A 19,415-nucleotide genomic window follows, 5' to 3' on the forward strand; every position below is an offset into this window, starting at 1 on the left:
TGCAAGTGCGATGGCACGTGTATCTAAACCAGTGGCACATCCTCAGAATTATTTCCCAGCGAATATGCCTTGCAATCGCGCTACCATTCGTAAATTGCAATTTGCCGTAATCTAATTCGCTCAAAACTAGTGACGGTTTGTAATTGGTCATTTATGCATCTCAGTGTTTCGTGCAAGTAATGTTCACCTCAAGTAACGCAGCTCAATAACTAGAAGTATGCTTTTGCCACAGGTGGTTTCTAAAAATGTTGTCTAATTTAAAAATGTGGCATCCTGTATACTTACCCATTGCGAGAAGTACCATACACATACATTTTTTTCTGCTTTTTTTCAAGCCGGCAATAATCTCAAACATTTTTGGCATTTTCATTGTTTATTACGTTTTTGTACTGTCTCTGTAGTTATTTCCCTTTTCTTTTTTACAATATTGCTACTATCTTAACTTGCCTTTCCATTTCATTGCACTGCATTTTTTTCGTAGTCACCAAACACCTGAGGTATTCACAGAAAAGTGAGGTAGTTGCTATGTCTCCGGCATTTTCATTCCACCTTTGGCCCTCCTTTAATATTACAATAAGTTGCGGCTACTACGCTCTGCAATTTGCTTTCATTCGTTTTCAAACTTGTAATGATCAGAAGAAATGAATGAAAAATCTTTTCGAAGCACTATAATTGGCCTTCTTAAAGTTTATAGCAGTGCTATTTTATTGCTTTATTCGATAATTTCTGGCCACGTAGCAAGAGGATGGTGCTAGATTTCCTTCAACATATGACAGATCATTGGTTAACTATGTACTTTTCTGATGCAACCAGTTCAATACATGCGCATAATGCAGGAGAAAAGAAAAAAAACTACAGCGTAGGAATGATGAGACACAAAGATAAATCAATCAGTCATCCAAGTTTATTTGACACAGGATTGTCATCATCCACCCTATGTAACTATCCATCCTAGCAGTCGCCATATGCAGCTTGGCTTCTAGGTGTAAGGGGCAGTTATAAGGGTTTTTTTGCATGGTCACAAAAATAAGGGGAGGAAGAGGGTCACATGCTGCTGACGCATTTATCGGTCAGCCTGGTATACAATTGTTGCGAGTCACACAGTGACTGTGTCACCGAAAGCTGGATGAGCAGCGCATCTGCCATTGTTTCTGCTTTTACTCTGCGCTTCTCCAAATACGACACGGTGAGCATGGGCCGGTCATCTGCTGGAGCTTGTCCCGGAACACAGCGCGACCTTCTCTCCTCTATTAGCTCCTCTTTTAGCTCCTCTATTATCATATAGCGCTTTTGATAAGGTGATCAATTGCTACTTTGATCTCCACACCCGCCTGTAAATGAGTGTGATCACTTGGCCACATTCCCTCATTTTCTTATGGGAAGGAACCGTCGTAAACACAGTCTATGCCGAGAAGCAGTGTTCCATTTAGCTTGCACTTTAAGTTATATGCATTAAAAGTTTGTGTAATTTATGCTTTCTTTTAAATCTGAAAAATTTATGCCTGATATACTACAATTGTGGCCACTAACTACTAATAAGGCAAAAAAAAGAAATAAACAACAAGAAATACGAGATAAGCTCTTTCAGTACCTCTTTAAGGCTCAGCGACCTTGAATAAATTATTCTGACTGTGATAACTACAGCTGAAAGTAAATGAAATTTTAAGGAATATACTGCCTAGTTGATCATCTCGATGCATATTCTTATTAGTTGGCATTGGTTGCATGATTGTAAACAATTCTTCCTGCTGCAGTGCACACCTGAAACCTCCTGCCAGCTGCTAAGTCCACGCAGGATGATGACAGTGCTGGGCAATACGTTGGAGCATCTCAACGATGCCATGAGAGCCAACAAAGGCGTGCCTTTTTCCAGGCTCCAAGGCATCCTATCCCAACTTCCACCATCAATCCGGGGCCGTATCGGTGCAAGAACTGAAACCATACGGTTGGGGGCGAGACATTTTCCCAGTAAGATTGTTGTCGATCCAGACAACAGAGTTTACACATCCACACGACCTCTCGCATCTACCAGAAACTGTGGAGCAAAGAGCCACAGTGCGGCTGACAAAAAACACCTCAACATGACTGATGGACCCATTGAGCTCTGTAATGTCACGGGGACCATCTCAAAGTTGTTGCAGCTTTATGGTTTTGTCGATTTGGTACATCCACTTCTAGCTAGTGTTTCTTTTGACAAGAGATTATTCATGGAAAATAGGCACCATGACCTAACAAAGTTGGTGTTCAAGCTAGGCAATGTAGTCATATTAGATGCAGTAAAATGTCCACCAAGCCACAGAGCTAAGTATCAGGCCACTCATATAGAACTTCAAAGAAAAATGGCACATACGAGCAGCCCCGCAACGAAGCAGGCAGCGTACCAACCAGGTAGTGATGGCATCGGAAGTGGACTTCCTGGCTCAATCCAAGCCGTAAATCCAAGCCACGCATATATATTATTCGGTGAAGACAATAGCCTTGACAAGTCCCTGCTTCAGCCGGAAAAGACTTTGAATGACATATTTAGCGTCCAGACAAGGTTCTCTTTGATACCCAACCAAATCCGAAGCCGACTAGCTACGCCAAGTGGTGGGCCACCAATGTGAACAAAGCTCATAGTGCTCAACTTTCCCAAGCCAACGACAGCAGAGACGAAGCTTTTCTATTGATAACATTGACAAGTCCCTGCTTCAGCCAGAAAAGACTTTGAATGACATATTTAGCGTCCAGACAAGGTTCTCTTTGATACCCAACCAAATCCGAAGCCGACTAGCTACGCCAAGTGGTGGGCCACCAATGTGAACAAAGCGCATAGTGCTCAACTTTCCCAAGCCAACGACAGCAGAGACGAAGCTTTTCTATTGATAACACTGACAAGTCCCTGCTTCAGCCGGAAAAGAGTTTCAATGATATATTTAGCGTCCAGACAAGGTTCTCTTTGATGCCCAACCAAATCCGAAGCCGACTAGCTACGCCAAGTGGTGGACCACCAATGTCAACAAAGCGCATAGAGCTCAACTTTCCCAAGCCAACAACAGTAGAGACGAAGCTTTTCTATTGATAACATTGACAAGTCCCTGCTTCAGCCGGAAAAGAGTTTCAATGACATATTTAGCATCCAGACAAGGTTCTCTTTGATGCCCAACCAAATCCGAAGCCGACTAGCTACGCCAAGTGGTCGGCCACCAATGTTAACAAAGCGCATAGTGCTCAACTTTCCCAAGCCAACGACAGCAGAGACGAAGCTTTTCTATCCGACAACAATATCGCTGAGCTTCTCCTTCACCCAAAGGAGTTCTCTGCACAAAGGAAACAGTCAATCCAAGCCACACATTTATATTATTCGGTGAAGACATTATAGAGTGTTCCTACTTTTCTATTGATAACATTGACAAGTCCCTGCTTCAGCCAGTAAAGAGTTTGAATGACTTATTTAGCGTCGGGGACAATGTCCTATTTGATGCCCAACCAAATCCTAAGCCAACTAGCTACGGCAAGTGGTTGGCCACCAAAGTCAACAAAGTGCAAAGTGCTCATCTTTCCCAGGCCAACGTCAGCGGAAACGAAGTTTTTCTATCCGATAACGATATCGCTGAGCTTCTGCTTGACCCAAAGGAGTTCTCTGCACGAAGGAAACTGTCAATCCAAGCCACACATTTATATTATTCGGTGAAGACAATACAGAGTGTTCCTACTTTTCTATTGATAAAATTGACAAGTCCCTGCTTCAGCCGGAAAAGAGTTTGAATGACATATTTAGTGTCCGGGACAAGGTTCTCTTTGATGCCCAACCAAATCCAAAGCCGACTAGCTACGCCAAGTGGTGGGCCACCATTGTCAACAAAGCGCAAAGTGCTCATCTTTCCCAGGTCAACGACAGCTGAGACAAAGCTTTTCTCTCCGACAACGATATCGCTGAGCTTCTGCTTGACCCTAAGGAGTTCTCTGCACGAAGGAAACTGTCAATCCAAGCCACACATTTATATTATTCAATGAAGACAATATAGAATGTTCCTACTTTTCTATTGATAACATTGACAAGTCCCTGCTTCAGCCGGAAAAGAGTTTGAATGACATATTTAGCGTCCAGACAAGGTTCTCTTTGATGCCCAACCAAATCCGAAGCCGACTAGCTATGCCAAGTAGTGGACCACCAATGTCAACAAAGAAGCAAAGTGCTCAACTTTCCCACACCAGCGACAGCGGAGACGAAGATTTTCTATCCGATAACGATATCGCTGAGCTTCTGCTTGATCCAAAGGAGTTCTCTGCACGAAAGAAACTGTCCGGCATCAAAGGCTCATTCTTCCTAAAGTCCAAGATTAGGGGTATTGTATCCACTGTTGAACCCATTGTCATGGTCCCAGTTCCAGACACAGTGACGTATTGCAACAGAAGGAAGATCAGGACATTCAGTGAGCTGTTGAAAGGCAGTGCTGTCCTAGAAGATTTAGATGCCTTTACAGATGCCAACGAAGCAAAACACGACATATGGTTAGCGACGCTCATGTGGAGTGGTGAACTTCCCGAGCACTTCCGGCGGAGACGAAGCTTTTCTATCCCCAACCCAACCAGAAATCACCTCATAGCCCCTACACAATTCTCTCCGCAATGCCGCTTCCGCGCAGAGCCCCGGTCCATCAGGCACATTTTAGGGGGTTGCAGACCGGCACCATTAAATCCTCCGAACCCTTACACCACTGACAAGCTTAGTGAGAGCCTTGGCCAGCTCCGACCTCGAGAATCGGCAGCGGCTGATTGCGAGGGCCCATGACGCGGCCTGAGCTCAAGGCATTCTGGAATGAGGACGCCTCTCCAAAGCTGCATTCACCCATTAAAAATGTTCATTCTCTCTCTCTTTTTATCCAACAACGACATCGCTGAGCTTCTGCTTGACCCAAAGGAGTTCTCTGCACGAAGGAAACTGTCCGGTATCAAAGGCTCATTCTTCCCAAACTCCAAGATTACGGGTCTTGTATCCACTGTTCAACCCAATGTCATGGTCCTAGTTCCAGACACAGTGACGTATTGCAGCAGAAGAAAGATCAGGACATTCAGCGAGTGGTTGCAAGACAGCGCCGTCCTAGAAGATTTAGATGCCTTTATAGACGCCATCGAAGCAGAACAGGACATATTGTTAGTGACGCTAATGTGGTATGGTTAACGTCCCGAGCACGTCCCTGCACTACGCATTCTCAGAGAAAATGACATCATTCGGATTGACTACATTGTCGGTATGGTTGGAGGGAAGGTGGAGGTGTGCAGCCGCCGTGTGCAGCACGGTGAAAGGCCTTCAAATGCGCACCAAATGAGTCCCTCAGAGTTTGGCCTGCTGCTGAAGGCCAGGGCGGCGCAGCAAGACATCCCTGCAGCACCTGGCAAGCTCTGCACACTAGCGTAAGTTTTGGAAAGGTTTAATGTTTTGTTCAAACTGCGTTTCTGTCGCCATTTTAAGTTTTGCAGAGTGAACCTAATCTACTTGCACAAACCTCGACCGAATTCTTTGCACAACACAGCACATTTCACACATAGCAGGTGAATGCTATGAAGGCTAGACTGAGTTGTCTCACTGCTCTATTTGCGACTAAAACATAGTGCGTCACATATGAAAGAAAATGTACGGTATCTATTAATTGAATGTAACATTAGGCCTCATGCAACATGGGAGGCATCATAGATCAAGACCTCTTTAGCACTATACTAAAGAACTGGCACGTTTCTGATACCAGCGGCCACAGCCCAAAGTTTTTGCTTAAGCTTGAAACCAAACGTAGTATGATGCATGCTGGAAGCACAAGGGTGCACTAATAACCTTATGGCCACATGTTGTAGTGATGTGAAATAGGTTATTCCATCGAAAGCATTTCAAAGTAAAAGGTAACTAGTAAAACAAACTGAGTGAAATTCCTATAGCTGGACTACTTGCATGGCAACCTCAGCGTTGCCTGCTCACTGTGAACACAGCATAGTGAACAATAGCATTTCCTTTCTGTCATTAGCATCTGACATGAAAATGCCGAGAGTTGTCTCCACAGGTTGTACCTTGGCCCTTCACACAATGTATAGACAGGTTACATGACTGGATAAACTGCAGTCATCAGAGAGCTTTAGCTGTGTTGGATAATATGGCCTGTGGGGCAGTTCCTCTGGTGTGGGTGCCTTAATACAGGCCTAACGTTTTGGTGTCTTTTTTTAATGTATGTAAACATCCTTGACGGAAAACGGTCTGGGAAATCTGAATCTGTCGGTGAATATTTTTGCTGTTTCTTAAGTGAGCTGTGAATCTGAGAGACAGGACCCATTTGAGTGAGACAATTGGCAAGACAGAAATATCTCAATCCAAGTTTGAAAATGAGAGTCTTAATGTTGGGATGACAATTCAGCTTCTTTCTCTAAGCCCAAATCGGCCTCGAGGTATCGTCACATTGATTTTTGAAACATGGATAGAGGCCTTGCTTGTGTGGTGTCACCTTTTTGCAGACCCACTTTTCCCTCTTTTTATTAACATCTGATATCGATCAGCACAGCAGGCCCACCACGCGTAGAATTAGTTAAATGAAATCAATAAAGTTGCACATTTACATACATATCTGACTACACAACCACAAGCAGCTATCTTCAACGCATATTTTTTTTTATTTGGGGCATGGCTGTGCACGGTGAACAACAGTCTCACGGCAGTGGACAAGGAGGGCCAAGCAGTGCTCCAAGCTGCAACTTTCCCGACGTCCAGAAATCGGGAACTTGCAGTCTGCCTCCAGAACCCGGTTAATCCAAATGGCCATCGGCAGATTCGCTTGGAAAGATACTGGCTGTCAAGCAAGATGGTGAGTTTGGCGTATGTTGCGACTTGTTAGATACTGTGGTGGTACATCAAAAATATGTATGCTACCTGGGGCTTCATAATTATACAGCACAGAATAAGATGAAGGGAAGAAAAGAAGCTACAGGACTTTGCGCTGGCTATCGGCTGATTCTTTATTGGAACAAGCATTTTATAGAGATGCCAAGCTTCTTCTCACACATGCTCATCATAATAACATGCTATCTTGCCACTGTCTAACAAACATGCCTCCATCGATATAAAATGCTCTTTCCAAGAAAGAAACATCAATTGATAATCAGTGCATAGTCCTGTTGCTTCGCGTCTTCCCTTCACCTTCGTATTTTGAACTTTAATAACTATGAATCGATACCAATTATTCCATTCACTATTCATTGTCACTTATCTTGCCCCCAAGGAATAATCCTCATCCATCTTACATGCATTTCTCTCTTTAAACACTGTGCTTACAATCCTTTCAAGAATGCTATCACTTGTTAATAGGCGCTTGACGTTTGTGATCTGAAAGTCAAGGGCACACATTAAGAATAGCCAAGCAAGGTAGCTGGTGTTTATTGGTTTGGGAGAAGATAAGCCCCAAAAAGCGCTAACTTTGAGAATGCATGCACTGTTCCACATTTTTTTTGCAGAATTGGAATTATTGTTAAATTCGTTATAAAATACAAGGTACTACAGTAACATAGACAGTGTAGGATTGATTGTGAATAATATGAACGGCTTGATTTTGGATATCCTCATGAGCCCCCCTGTAGTTTGCAATGCACATTATCTCGAATACTTCTCAAAATTAGCTCGGAAGAGGTTATGTGGAATATTCATCCAGGATATAAAGTCTGATGCTTGCGGAACTGTGTGAAAGTGGTTTGAGTCATTTGTGCCATCACCATTCCTAAGAATTGGGACTAACTTTACCTAGACCATTGCATGGGTACAGATGATAAAAAGCGCCCTTGAAGAATGTTTCGGTTACCGCAAGTTGACGAGAGAAGCCATGATGTTAAATGTAAATATGTCTTCAAGAAGAGAAAAGCAGCTTTTACGTCAAGAACACGAATTGACAGTTACTTTCTTCATGTGCATGGAGATGGAAGCCCCTATGTAATACCCCACCACATGGTCATTAAGGAATAAAAATAAAATGAAATGATGCCCTCAGCAACTAACTGTGGTAATTAAATTAAAAAAAGAAGGGTTTTTCGCGTTCGTAACATGGCAAGTCAGTAATAAGAACCAAACTTGTAAAACAAACAGCTGAGTTGTCTTTTGATCTGAAAAACTTATGGTGACCATGGCAAAGGAACGTACCTCTTTGCCTGTCCTCATGCAGTCGCTAATATTCTTTTATGTTCCGTTTCAGTAACCGTCCCGTCACTACCTTCGGGTCCTGCCACCAGCAATGTAAGTGATATAGGACAGGTCACTTGTGACCTCTGCGCACACTATCTTATTTTACAAGGTACAGATGGTTTCTAAAACAGGCAGGGGACAGTTAGTACACCAGAATGGAATAAGAGTGTACATTGGAATTTCTATATGTTGGAGATTGCGATGCTAGAAAGACACAGTGACAGCGTGCAAAATATGGATAACAATTCTGAAAACTAGTGTGCATGATTCCTGAAGTAACATGTGAGAAGAAGGACATTGACACGAAAAAACATGAATTTAGTTTATGTTGTAGTGCATACTGATGAAAAAAAAAAATTATTTGAAATAAGGAGGAACAAAAATAAGTGTTCAGTCGTGTTTCTTTATGTTTGTGTTGCTGTTCTTACGCTTGCCTGAGATTCATGAAACCTCAACAAATAGCCTAGTTTCAAGTATCGCTGAATGTTGATATAGCGTGAGACAATAATGAATGTTTCAAAATGTTTGTTTTGGCACTAAAAAGAATCTAATGGTTAAGAGTGATTACTACCGATTTATCTACTACATGGCTTTTATGATGCAGCTATTAATTATTTCACAATTGGCTATTATTAATGAAAAAGAAAGTAGAATTTAATTTTCTTGCTATCAGCACAAATTGAAATGGGAAAACCCCGAACACTATTTGTGTTATACATCGCTGCATATAGCTGTAGCGGATTTTTAAGCATGTATGTGCACTTTAAAACACGAGAAAAGTCATTGCTACTAATAGACTCTTTTGAACCTTGTTTCGGAACATTGCTCCTATTTTTATCGAATCTCATTCTTCCCAAGTCTTAGGTAGGGTGATTTGAACCGCACAGCAAGATTTGCATGTTCAAATTGTGTTGGGAAGCTATGGTGTAAACCACGCATGTAAGACACGTGTTCCCTTTGTACAGTATCTGCTTTCTGAAGGGGGAGGCTGAGAGCCATGTATGACCACTTGCCACTATGCTCATACTTTGCTATAGTGTAATAGATGCTAAACAATGAGACAATATTGACATGAGCAAAATTGATAAGAGCAACATTACCTGACCTGTGATATTTTCATACTGTTTCGCATATTTCATATCGTAACAGTGAGAACCTTGTTTGGAATGTGCTACGACTATTTTTGGGAGGAGAGGAAGGGTTCTTAAAGGGTGTTTAGACTCTCATTAGTCAGTACCTTAAGTCACGACTGGTACCTAGTGCAGATAGATATGCAGGACGTAGGTACAAAACCGTAGTACGTAGTTACAAATGTCACATCCTGCTATGCCAGTGGTTCGGCAGAACAGTGAACCTCAGTAGTACAGCATGCCAGCATAGCAGAGGTGAGCTGGACTGGTGGGACCACGAAAAGGAGCATCGCAGAGAAAACGTGAACATACACATCTGTCTTCAAAGAAAATGTGCACATCCAATCCCATGTTTGAACCTAAATGTTGCAAAGCTTGTTCAAGTTGGCGAAGTAGCAGCGGTAGTGAATGACACATGCACAGCCTCAATGCCTGTTGGCTCTTTGCGTCAAAGCATACGTTGATGAGGGTTGCATGCACAGAGGAATGTGACAGATGTGGTGCATTTAAGGCTTCTACGCCCCTTGCGTCACTGTGGCACTTATCCATTCTGGGGAATTGACGAAGAATGAGCAACACGCCCCATGGTACATATCCAGTGACCCAAGTTGTCTACTTGGCAAGAAAGCACCTGCAGTGTGGAAGAAAGAGGCATGTAAAGCTGCCATTTAAAACTGATTGTTTTTCTTCATGGTTAGTCTTGTTTCATGGTTCCTGTTCCATGTGTGCCAAAATGCAAACGCATGTTTTGCAGGCTACCATAAATGGGAAATCCACTGCAGCTGCCTCCGCCCCCCTGGAACCTACAGTCTGCATCTTCTCGACCGGAAAGGAGTAATGCAAGTCCTTGACTCTTCCGCCATGGTGGAAGCCAGATAGGGGCAGACTATCTGGGAGGTGACGGTCACTGTGGACAGCTTCTACAGGGATGGCAGGATGGTCTTGAGTGAACTCAACCCGGATTCGTGCGAAATAGTTCGATGTAGTCAAATTCAAATAAAAAATCATGTAAAAAACGCTGTGGTGTCGTCAACATAGTCTAAACGATCCACAAGCAATAGGCCGGTGCCTTCTATTGTGCCATAGTAGCGGTGCAGAAGGGCCAAATTAAGCAGCTACAGCCTCATTTGGAGTTGGGAGCGGGGCAAAATGAACGCTTGCGGGATCAACCTCGGCAGTGTCTTCATTTGGCCGCTTCTTCCACTGCAATCTGTACATCCCAAGTGACCTTCTGTTTCTTGCAAAAGAACACTGGGACTGTTTTGTATTCAGTTTCGTTATACATTTGAGTTCTTTATTCCCCAGGGAGCGCTTCTTTTCTTCGTTATATATATGGTTGTATATGTTGAATAAACGGCTTTCTACATCGGGACGGCTGGAGCCTGACTTCGACCGTCGAAATTACCACATTGGCGACGAGGATGTCGTGAACGTACCCCCAGTCCCGCTGCACCACCCGGATCCGCCCACCATAAGTTTCACCGGGCTTGCTCTGCCACCGTTTTTCCTTCCGACACCTGGGCGCCCGTCATAACATGGGAGCAGTGGGAGCAGATGCTCAACGTGTACTTGCTGGCATCCGGAGCCGCCGCATTCAAGCCGGAGCAACGCAAGGCTATTCCCTGTCATTGTTTGAGGTTGGAGGGCCAGCATATTTATCAGACGCTACATGCAAAGACCAGCGCCGCAGTACCGGCAGCCCCTCCTGACGAATACGACTCTGCACTCGCTGCATTGTGGCACCAGTTTTCAACGTCATGCAACGTTATCGTCGAGCGTCATCGCTTTCACCGTCGCAGCCAAAACACGGGCGAGTCCATTCATGACTTTGTTGCCGCTCTGCAGGTGCTAGAGTCACATTGTTCGCTTGCCTCGCAAGATGATGCACTGCGGGATCATTTCGTTGCCGACCTAGCTTCCAATCGCATACGTGAGCGGTTCCTGCTCCTGGGTTCCACACTTTCATTTGAGAATTCATTTCAAATTGCACTTCAGTTTGAGCAAACGGCTAAAGAGTTAAAGGAACTTTGTGCTTCGGTCGAGGCAATTTCATTGCGGCAGCGTCTTACACCATCGTCGCATTTTTCGCAAAAAAAAAAAGCAATTCAGAGCCGACAGCCACCTTTCAGCAGAATTTAACGAGGAGTGTGCGCGGCTCACGTGCGCCGCATCGGAACCGTCCCCTGAACGGAACCGAGAACAGAGTAGACGCGCCGTTTCGCCACATTGCTTCCGATGCGGCTTGTGGGACCACATCGGCCGCAGTGCCCAGCCCCTGACAAGACTTGTTCGTTTTGTGGTCGCAAGGGCCACTTTCAAAGGGTATGCAACCGCAAACGAACTCAAATGCAAGGCCGAGTTAGGGAAGTTTAATTTCATGAAGATGTTTCGTCATCTAGTAGTGCTGAGCAAGTTTTGACTGTGCAACGTTCCACGCGTAGCGGAATTCATGTTCAAGTGCAAGTTGCGAATGTCACCTTGACATTCCTTGTCGATTCATGGTCGTCTGTTTCAATCATGTCGGATCAAGAATTCAGTCTATATTTTCAGAAAGTTCCGCTCCTGCCTTCTCCGCATGTTACTCTGTTTGACTACTCTCAACGACCAATTTCCGTGCTAGGTTGTTTCCAGGGAGACGTTCGGTTTAAAGGTCGCACAGCGTCGCTACGTTTTTATGTTGTTCACCGAGGAACTTGTCTGACTGGTCTTGATGGCATTAAAGCCTTGAATCTTCGCATTGAAGGTTCTGCTCTCAAGTGCTTATACACGTCCGTTGCTCCGCTGCCGACTATCGTTGACCCGCTATCCTGTTCCGTTTCCACACCGTCAAGTACGCAGCCCCGTGACAAAGATCTTCCGCCAGCCTTAGCACATGAGCTCAGGTCACTTTTCAGTCCCGAGTTAGGTCTTGCTAAGGGGTTCACGCATCGCATCAAGACGCAGCATGGCGCGCAGCCTGCAACTTCGAAGTTTTCTCGTCTGCCATATTCTCTCCGGTCACCAGTATCAAATGAGGTTCAGAGGTTGCTGAGCCTTGACATCATTGAACACATCGATGCTTTTGAATGGGTGTCCCCCATTGTTGTTGTCAACAAGAAACATGGTAGCATCAAGATGTGTGTAGACCTTCGAGAGCCGAACTAAGCTATTGTTCCAGACAGTTTCCTGTTGCCCCCCACAGAGGAGCTGCTTCACGCTTTGGTAGGCGCTACACACTTCTCAAAACTTGACTTCCTCTTACCATGAGGTTCTCTTGCACCCTGACAGCAGGGATCTGACAGCTTTCATCATTCATGATGGCCTTTTCCGTTTTTTAAAACGGAAAATTTTGGTTTTGGTTGGTTTCTGCCCCAGCGGCATTTCAGAAGATGATGGCGACAATCCTTGACCGCTGCCCTGGTGTGTTGTTCTACATTGATAATGTCATCATTTTTGTCAAGACCTCAGAAGAACACCTTTCAAACTTGAAGACCGTGCTGCAAAAGATCAAAAAGGCAGGTCTGAAACTGAACAGCAAATGCCTCTTCAATGTTCCAGAACTTGTGTTTCTAGGCCACAAGGTCACCGCACGTTGTATTTCGCCACATCCAGAGAAGGTAGACTCCATAGTTAAGACACCAGTGCCAACTGATGTTGGTACCCTTCGTTCATTCCTGGGTCTCGTAGAATATTACTCCAAGTTTGTTCCACACTTGGCACAATTGGTCGAGCCTATGAGAGTCTTACTTCGTAAAAATGAGCCGTTCGTCTGGTCAGCTGAAGCAGACGGCAGTTTCAGGAGGGTCAAGGAAATGCTTTCGTCGAGTACAGTCCTTCCATATGTTTGATCCACCAGTTCCAGCTATTGTGTTGACCGACGCGTCCGACTGTGGGCTGGGAGCAGTCCTGCAGCAACAAAGTGGCCAGGAGCTCTGCACAGTCACTTTCGCATATCGTACACTGTCGCCTGCGGAGAGAAAATATTCAATCTGTGTACAAGAAGCTCTTGCATGTATTTGGGCATGTGAGCAATGGCGCACGTACCTTTGGGGTCGCCATTTCACAATTCGAACAGACCACCAGGCACTGGTGTCCTTGCTGTCGTCACAAGGACATGGAAGACGCCCACTGCGAATCGCACGCTGGAGTGCACGACTGCTTTGCTACAATTTCGCTCTTAAATACCGCAAGGGGTCCACAAACACTGCAGTAGGTGCACTTTCTCGGCTGCCAGCACCTACCTCGGAGGCAGAGATTGTTAAGTAGGAAGAAATTGTCTCGTTCATTGAGCCAGCCTACGTGACAAAGGAGAAGTTCAGGCAGGCCGCCCTCGACGACAGTTGCCTGGAAACCATCAAGTCATTCGTGCTGAGTTCCTGGCCGCCAAAGAAGTCCATACTTGAAGCGGCGAAAACATTCTACCCCATTCGGGAAGAACTTTCTGTTGTTGATAACCTGCTGGTGCATGCAGAGCACCTCGTTGTTCCGTCCTGTCTCACGGCTCAGATCATCACACTTGAGACACATCCGGGTATCACGCGCACGAAGGTGAGCGGTTCTGGCGGCCACAAATGGATAAGCAAGTGGAAATGGCAGTAAAGAACTGCCACATTTGCCTGGAGGCAGATAAGTCCGTCAGCACATCACCAGCACCGTTGCAACCTGTTGAATGGCCTGAGCGACCGTGGCACAGGCTTGGCCTAGACATTGTTGCTCCTTTGGAGCATGCAGCTCACAACAGATTTCCTGTAACGTTTGTTAACTACCATTCTAAATGGCCAGAGGTATATTTTTGCACCGAAGTGTCCACGAGCACCGTGAAAGACGTTTTAACAAGTGGTTTTGTCCGTGAAGGCTACCCGGAAAAGATCGTTTGTGACAATGGACCTCAATTCGCTTCGCGTGATTTCATCACTTTTTTGCAAAACAGAAGCATCAGTCTTTCACATTCTTCGGTCTACTACCCCGAAGCTAATGGGCAAATGGAATGTTTCAATCGCACATTGAAAAACTTCAAGTCTCCCTCCTCGAAAAACGACCACTCCGGCAAGCTGCCACAGAATACCTTGCCATTTACCGCTGTACTCCGCACGCCACCACTGGGGTCGCCCCAGCTGTTCTCCTGCATGGTAGAATGCCCCAAACCAGGCTGGATGTCGTGGGTTTCTCAGCTCCAGCATTTGCGGAAGACCCAGCCAAGGAGTTGGCGCGACTTTGTCAAAGGGTTCGGCGTCAACAGCAGAGCAGCAAGCACTACACGGACAAAAGGAGAGCCGCTAAGAAGACGAAGATAGCCTTAGGTGACGTCCGTGTCAAAAAGCCGTCCGGAAAGGTTGTGGTCCCGGGTTTGAGTCCCGGACCGGTAGCGTCCTTGTCTCTGTAATGCACACTGGATTAAGCTTGCGATATGTACAACCAGGAATCTGCCGACACCCGCAGTCAAGGTGGCTGTTCGAGGTGTGCTGGCTGCCTAAGCGTAAGGAAAAGAAATTGCGTGAATGTCAACACCAGTGCCATTGCTGCTTGCCTCTGACCTGCACATTCCTCTGCGGCATCTGTGTTGGTGGAGTTTGTGCAGGAGCGCTGACATGGGGAGGTGTAGGTGTCATCTGAGAGAAAGAGTATCGTTTACATGGAGAAGTGACTGTTTTCATTGCCTCTGGCTTTCCCTCAAATGCTTCCTTGGTGACTTGGGTGACACAGCTGCAGTCAAGGCGGCTGTTCGAAGTGTGCTGGCTGCCTAAACCCAAGGAAAAGAAAGAAATTGGTTTAATGTCAATACGAGAGCCATTGCTTCTTTCTTATTACGTGCTTGTCATTTTAAGTTATGTGGAAAAAGTAACATCCAGGTATTTGAAGTCGTTAACGTGGGACAGGTAACTACCATTAGCACTCTAAAAATGTAGCGTTGGCTTCTTGTTACGAAAGGTCATTGCGACTATTTTAGTGAAATTAATTTTAATTTGTCCCATATGTGGCAAATTAAAATGTTACTTTATTCACAGCGCAATGAAAAAACATTATTTAGTTGTGTTGATCAGTAGCGTTGGTAGCATTGCAGTATAGCACGCAGTCATCAGAGTCTAGACACAGCTCGAGGGCTCTGTTACTGATAAGTTACTACATCGTTAATGTAGATTACAAATAACAGAGGTCCAAGCACCGACCCATGAGGCACACCTGATGCGACTGTGACTGAGGAAGACTGCATGTGATTAAAAGTGACAAATTGAGATCCTAATTGTAAGTAGTCGGTGATCTAGACTAGTCATTCAGTCCCACTGAATATTGCATGAACACAGTTTACACAAAATTTTTATGGCAGAGCAAGTCAAATGCTTTCAAATAATAAGAATGTCGTCCATTTGATCGCAGTTATTCAGAGCAGAAGCTGTCATGCGTAAATTGAAAAGCTGCATGACAATGGAAAAAGTTTTGAAAGCCATGCTGGTTTTCGGAAAGGAGAGTGACAGGTTAGATGCTAGTGCTACTAGTGATTTGTGAGTAGGTTTATATGTGGGAGCAAGTTTAGCAATATAAGTAAATCCAGCGCAGGTGGTCAAAACAAGGTCAAGCACGGTAGCATTTCACAAAATATACATCAGTTTGGCTATGTATTAATTTGCACTAAATTGAATTCGGAACATACATTCTAGAAGCAAGTGCATTCACATGATAAAACGGATAGAATGAGGAAACAAGAAATACACTGAATCTTTATTACTGAACTGAAACATTGCGCAGGATGTAGTGGTGTTGGATTGTGTAAAGGGCAGTGATCGTAGTAAGGTGTAGGGTTGTCCTCGATTGGTAGAAAGGAGGGAAAAATATGAAAACAGGCCGACCTGTTAGGAGTTAAGAAAACGAGAAAATTCAGGCCAGTGCTAAACAAATATGAGGGTTCAGAACAGGAATATGTTAACGTAGAGATAAAGAATATAAGACCTTAACGAAAATAATTTCAGAGGCATCGGTTGAAGTTGGGGGTAAGGCACCAAGTCATGGAAAGGGCAAGCTCTGGCAAGCAACAGAGGACCTCAGAAATGACAGCACAAATCTTTAATACCAGTACTCGCACTAAACTGACTGAAGTGTGAAAACTAGTAAAATGGAAAAGAATTAGTCAATTTAAACTAAGTTTACAATATTTTTCAGATTGAGAAAGCACTAAAAAACAGAAGCATAAATTCATCAACACTTGGCATTGGCTTGATTTAGATCTACCATATTGCCTCCTTTACTAGATGCCTGCGGCATGGCTCGAGCTCTCAGAGCAATGGGCCTGCCCTCAGTTGTGAACAAGCATCGTGTGGTGGCGATCGCCATCGACACTATAATCATGGGTGACATGCGCGCAGTGCCAACGGCTCGTGACCCACCGCAGGGTGTTTACGTAGCAGGTACCGCGGTGAAACCGCGGTCGGTACAATCCTTCGGGTGCACATTTTAAAGGCTGATTGTCTGGCTCTAGAATAGCTGTCGCCTGTAATGCCTCGAAACATGCGCTGAGCTATCATTAAGGTCAATGGCCTTATTAAGGCTAACGCCTGATGAAGATCTCGGAAGCCACACGAGGTAATGCCCTGTGGTTCCGCCTGTCACATGTGGCGCTCGCAACCAACACTGTCGTCATCGTCATCAGCCTGGCTACGCCCACTGCAGGGCAACACCCTCTCCCATACTTCTCCAACTACCCCGGTCATGTGCTAATTGTGGCCATGTTCTCCCTGCAAACTTCTTAATCTCATCCGCCCACCTAACTTTCTGCCGCCCCCTGCTACGCTTCCCTTCTCTTGGAATCCAGTCCGTAACCCTTAATGATCATCGGTTATCTTCCCTCCCCATTAGATGTTCTGACCATGCGCATTTCTTTTTCTTGATTTCAACTAAGATGTCATTAACTCGCGTTTGTTCCTTCACCCAATCTGCTCTTTTCTTATCCATTAACGTTACAACCATCATTCTTTTTTCCATAGCTTGTTGCGTCGTCCTCAATTTAAGTTGAACGCTTTTCGTAAGCCTCTAGGTTTCTGCCCCGTAGGTGAGTACTGGTAAGACACAGCTGTTACACACTTTTCTTTTGAGGTATAAGGGCAACCTGCTGTTCATGATCTGAGAATGCCTCCCAAACGCACCCCAGCCCATTGTTATTCTTCTGATTATTTCAGTCTCATGATCCGGATCCGCAGTGACTACCTGTCTTAAGTAGATGTATTCCCTTACCACTTCCAATGCCTCGCTACCTATCGTAAACTGCTGTTCTCTTCCGAGGCTGTTAAACATTACTTTAGTTTTCTGCAGATTAATTTTTAGACCCACCCTTCTGGCTTTGCCTCTCCAAGTCAGTGAGCATGCATTCCAATATGGGCGTCTTGCGCTGGAGCTTGAGGTATAGTAGCGGCGCCTGGTGGCGGCGCGCAAAACGTTATCTGGGTAGTACCAGCTTGGGTAGTACTGAGCCCTGGCTGTTAGAAGCACGTTTCTAGCCCGAGCTTTGCGACGATGCGCGCTTTTTACTGCCCTGTTGCGAGTGCGAAAAGGCTTTTCCCTTCTCACTGACCACGCCGACCACGCTGCGAGCTCGCCGCAGCCTATACAACCTCATAGTTTAACGAAAACGGACTCTTCGTGTGCCGTGGGACGTATGTAATGCTCGAAGCACAAGGAATCGGCGATCTAGCTCAGCCTCGAAAAAGCGTCACCGTCGTTACTTCTGCGTCGTGTGCTGCCATCGCTGCCATCGAACAATGACGGTGGGCATCTCGGGAACACAGAGAAGCAAAGAGGGCGCAGTTATCTGCAGAGGAAATAGGCCAAAAATAGGAATATTATCAACAAAAGAAACAAGTGCAGGTCCTCTTCCAGGCTAAAATAAAGCAGTCCTCTGATCGCTGGCTGGCTGAAGTTCGCGATGCAACTAAAGGGGGGTCAAGAAAATTCTGGAACCATATAAGCTGGCTGGGTAAAGCGAATCGCAGAAACCAGGAACAGATTCACGATGCCGAAGGAAATTGTTTAGAGGGAGATGAAGCTGTGAACTACATTGGTTCAGTTATAGCAGAGCCATTTAGGAAAGGCGATAGCGAAATCGCCCCAAATGAGGGAGCAACACAGAAGAGCATAATATAAAACAGCTTAGAACTGAGCAGTCTTAACTGGAAAAAGGCGGAAGCAAATGTTCCAAAATGCACGTCGGCGGGGATAGACGAAATTCCAATCAAGTTAATTAATGAACTTGGCCCAAGAAGCAAGGAAACGCTGATAAAAGCATTGGAGGCAGTCACAACAAATAAGCAAATTCCGCACAGCTGGAAAGAGAGTAAAATGAATTTGATTTATAAAGGGAAAGGTGATAAGAAGAACATAAAATCCTTCCGACCTATTACGATAACATCAGTTATACATAGGCTGGCGATGCAGGCGGTGAAATTAAAAATGCAGTCATGGGTAGAAAGTAATAGAATACTCGGAGAACTTCAGAACGTGTTCAGAAGTGGTAGGCGCTTAGATGATAGCCTGTTCGTGCTTACCCAGTGCATAGAAATAGCTAAGGCGGAAAATAGACCTCTGTATTTAGCCTTCCTGGACATAAGTGGTGCATACGACAACGTGAACAGGGAACTCCTGTAGAACATATTAAAAGCTGAAGGTATCGGTCATGAGGTAATTGATTTTCTACAGGAAATATATCGAGAAAATATTGTTGCAATAACATGGGAAGGAATTAAGAGTACGACAACTGTCGAGGTTCACAAAGGATTAAGGCAAGGTTGTTCTCTATCACCGCTGCTGTTCATGCTTTATATGATAAGCATGGAAAGAAAATTACAACGAAGCAATCTAGGGTATACTCTGTCGTACAGATTAGGCGAAAAGATTGTTGAGCAATGACTACCGGGTTTAATGTATGCGGACGATATTGTACTGTTAGCAGATAGCCAGGAAGATTTGCAAACTCTGGTTAATTACTGTGGAGACGAAGGAGACAGTTTAGGTTTCAGTTTTAGTGCAGCTAAGTCCGGTTGGATGTTTTTCAACGATACAACTGATCAGGAGCTTACAATATAAGACCATGAAATACCCCGAGTGGCCGAATACTAATATTTCAGGGTGTG

General features: G+C 44.9%; 1 protein-coding gene across 1 annotated transcript in view; it reads left to right on the forward strand.

Moving 5' to 3' along the window:
* LOC135909975 (uncharacterized) overlaps nt 1-10,331 on the forward strand; it is a 50,673-nt gene extending 40,342 nt beyond the window's left edge. Inside the window, exons 4-7 of the mRNA XM_065441988.2 lie at nt 1,755-5,397; nt 6,671-6,827; nt 8,202-8,242; nt 10,076-10,331. Of these exons, the coding sequence (XP_065298060.1) occupies nt 5,237-5,397; nt 6,671-6,827; nt 8,202-8,204 (321 nt within the window). The 5' untranslated portion in view covers nt 1,755-5,236 and the 3' untranslated portion in view covers nt 8,205-8,242; nt 10,076-10,331. The remainder of the gene's footprint in view (nt 1-1,754; nt 5,398-6,670; nt 6,828-8,201; nt 8,243-10,075) is intronic.
* Nucleotides 10,332-19,415: the final 9,084 nt, after the last annotated feature.

Source organism: Dermacentor albipictus, chromosome 1, assembly GCF_038994185.2.
Source record: "Dermacentor albipictus isolate Rhodes 1998 colony chromosome 1, USDA_Dalb.pri_finalv2, whole genome shotgun sequence".
Classification (NCBI taxonomy): Eukaryota; Metazoa; Arthropoda; class Arachnida; order Ixodida; family Ixodidae; genus Dermacentor; species Dermacentor albipictus.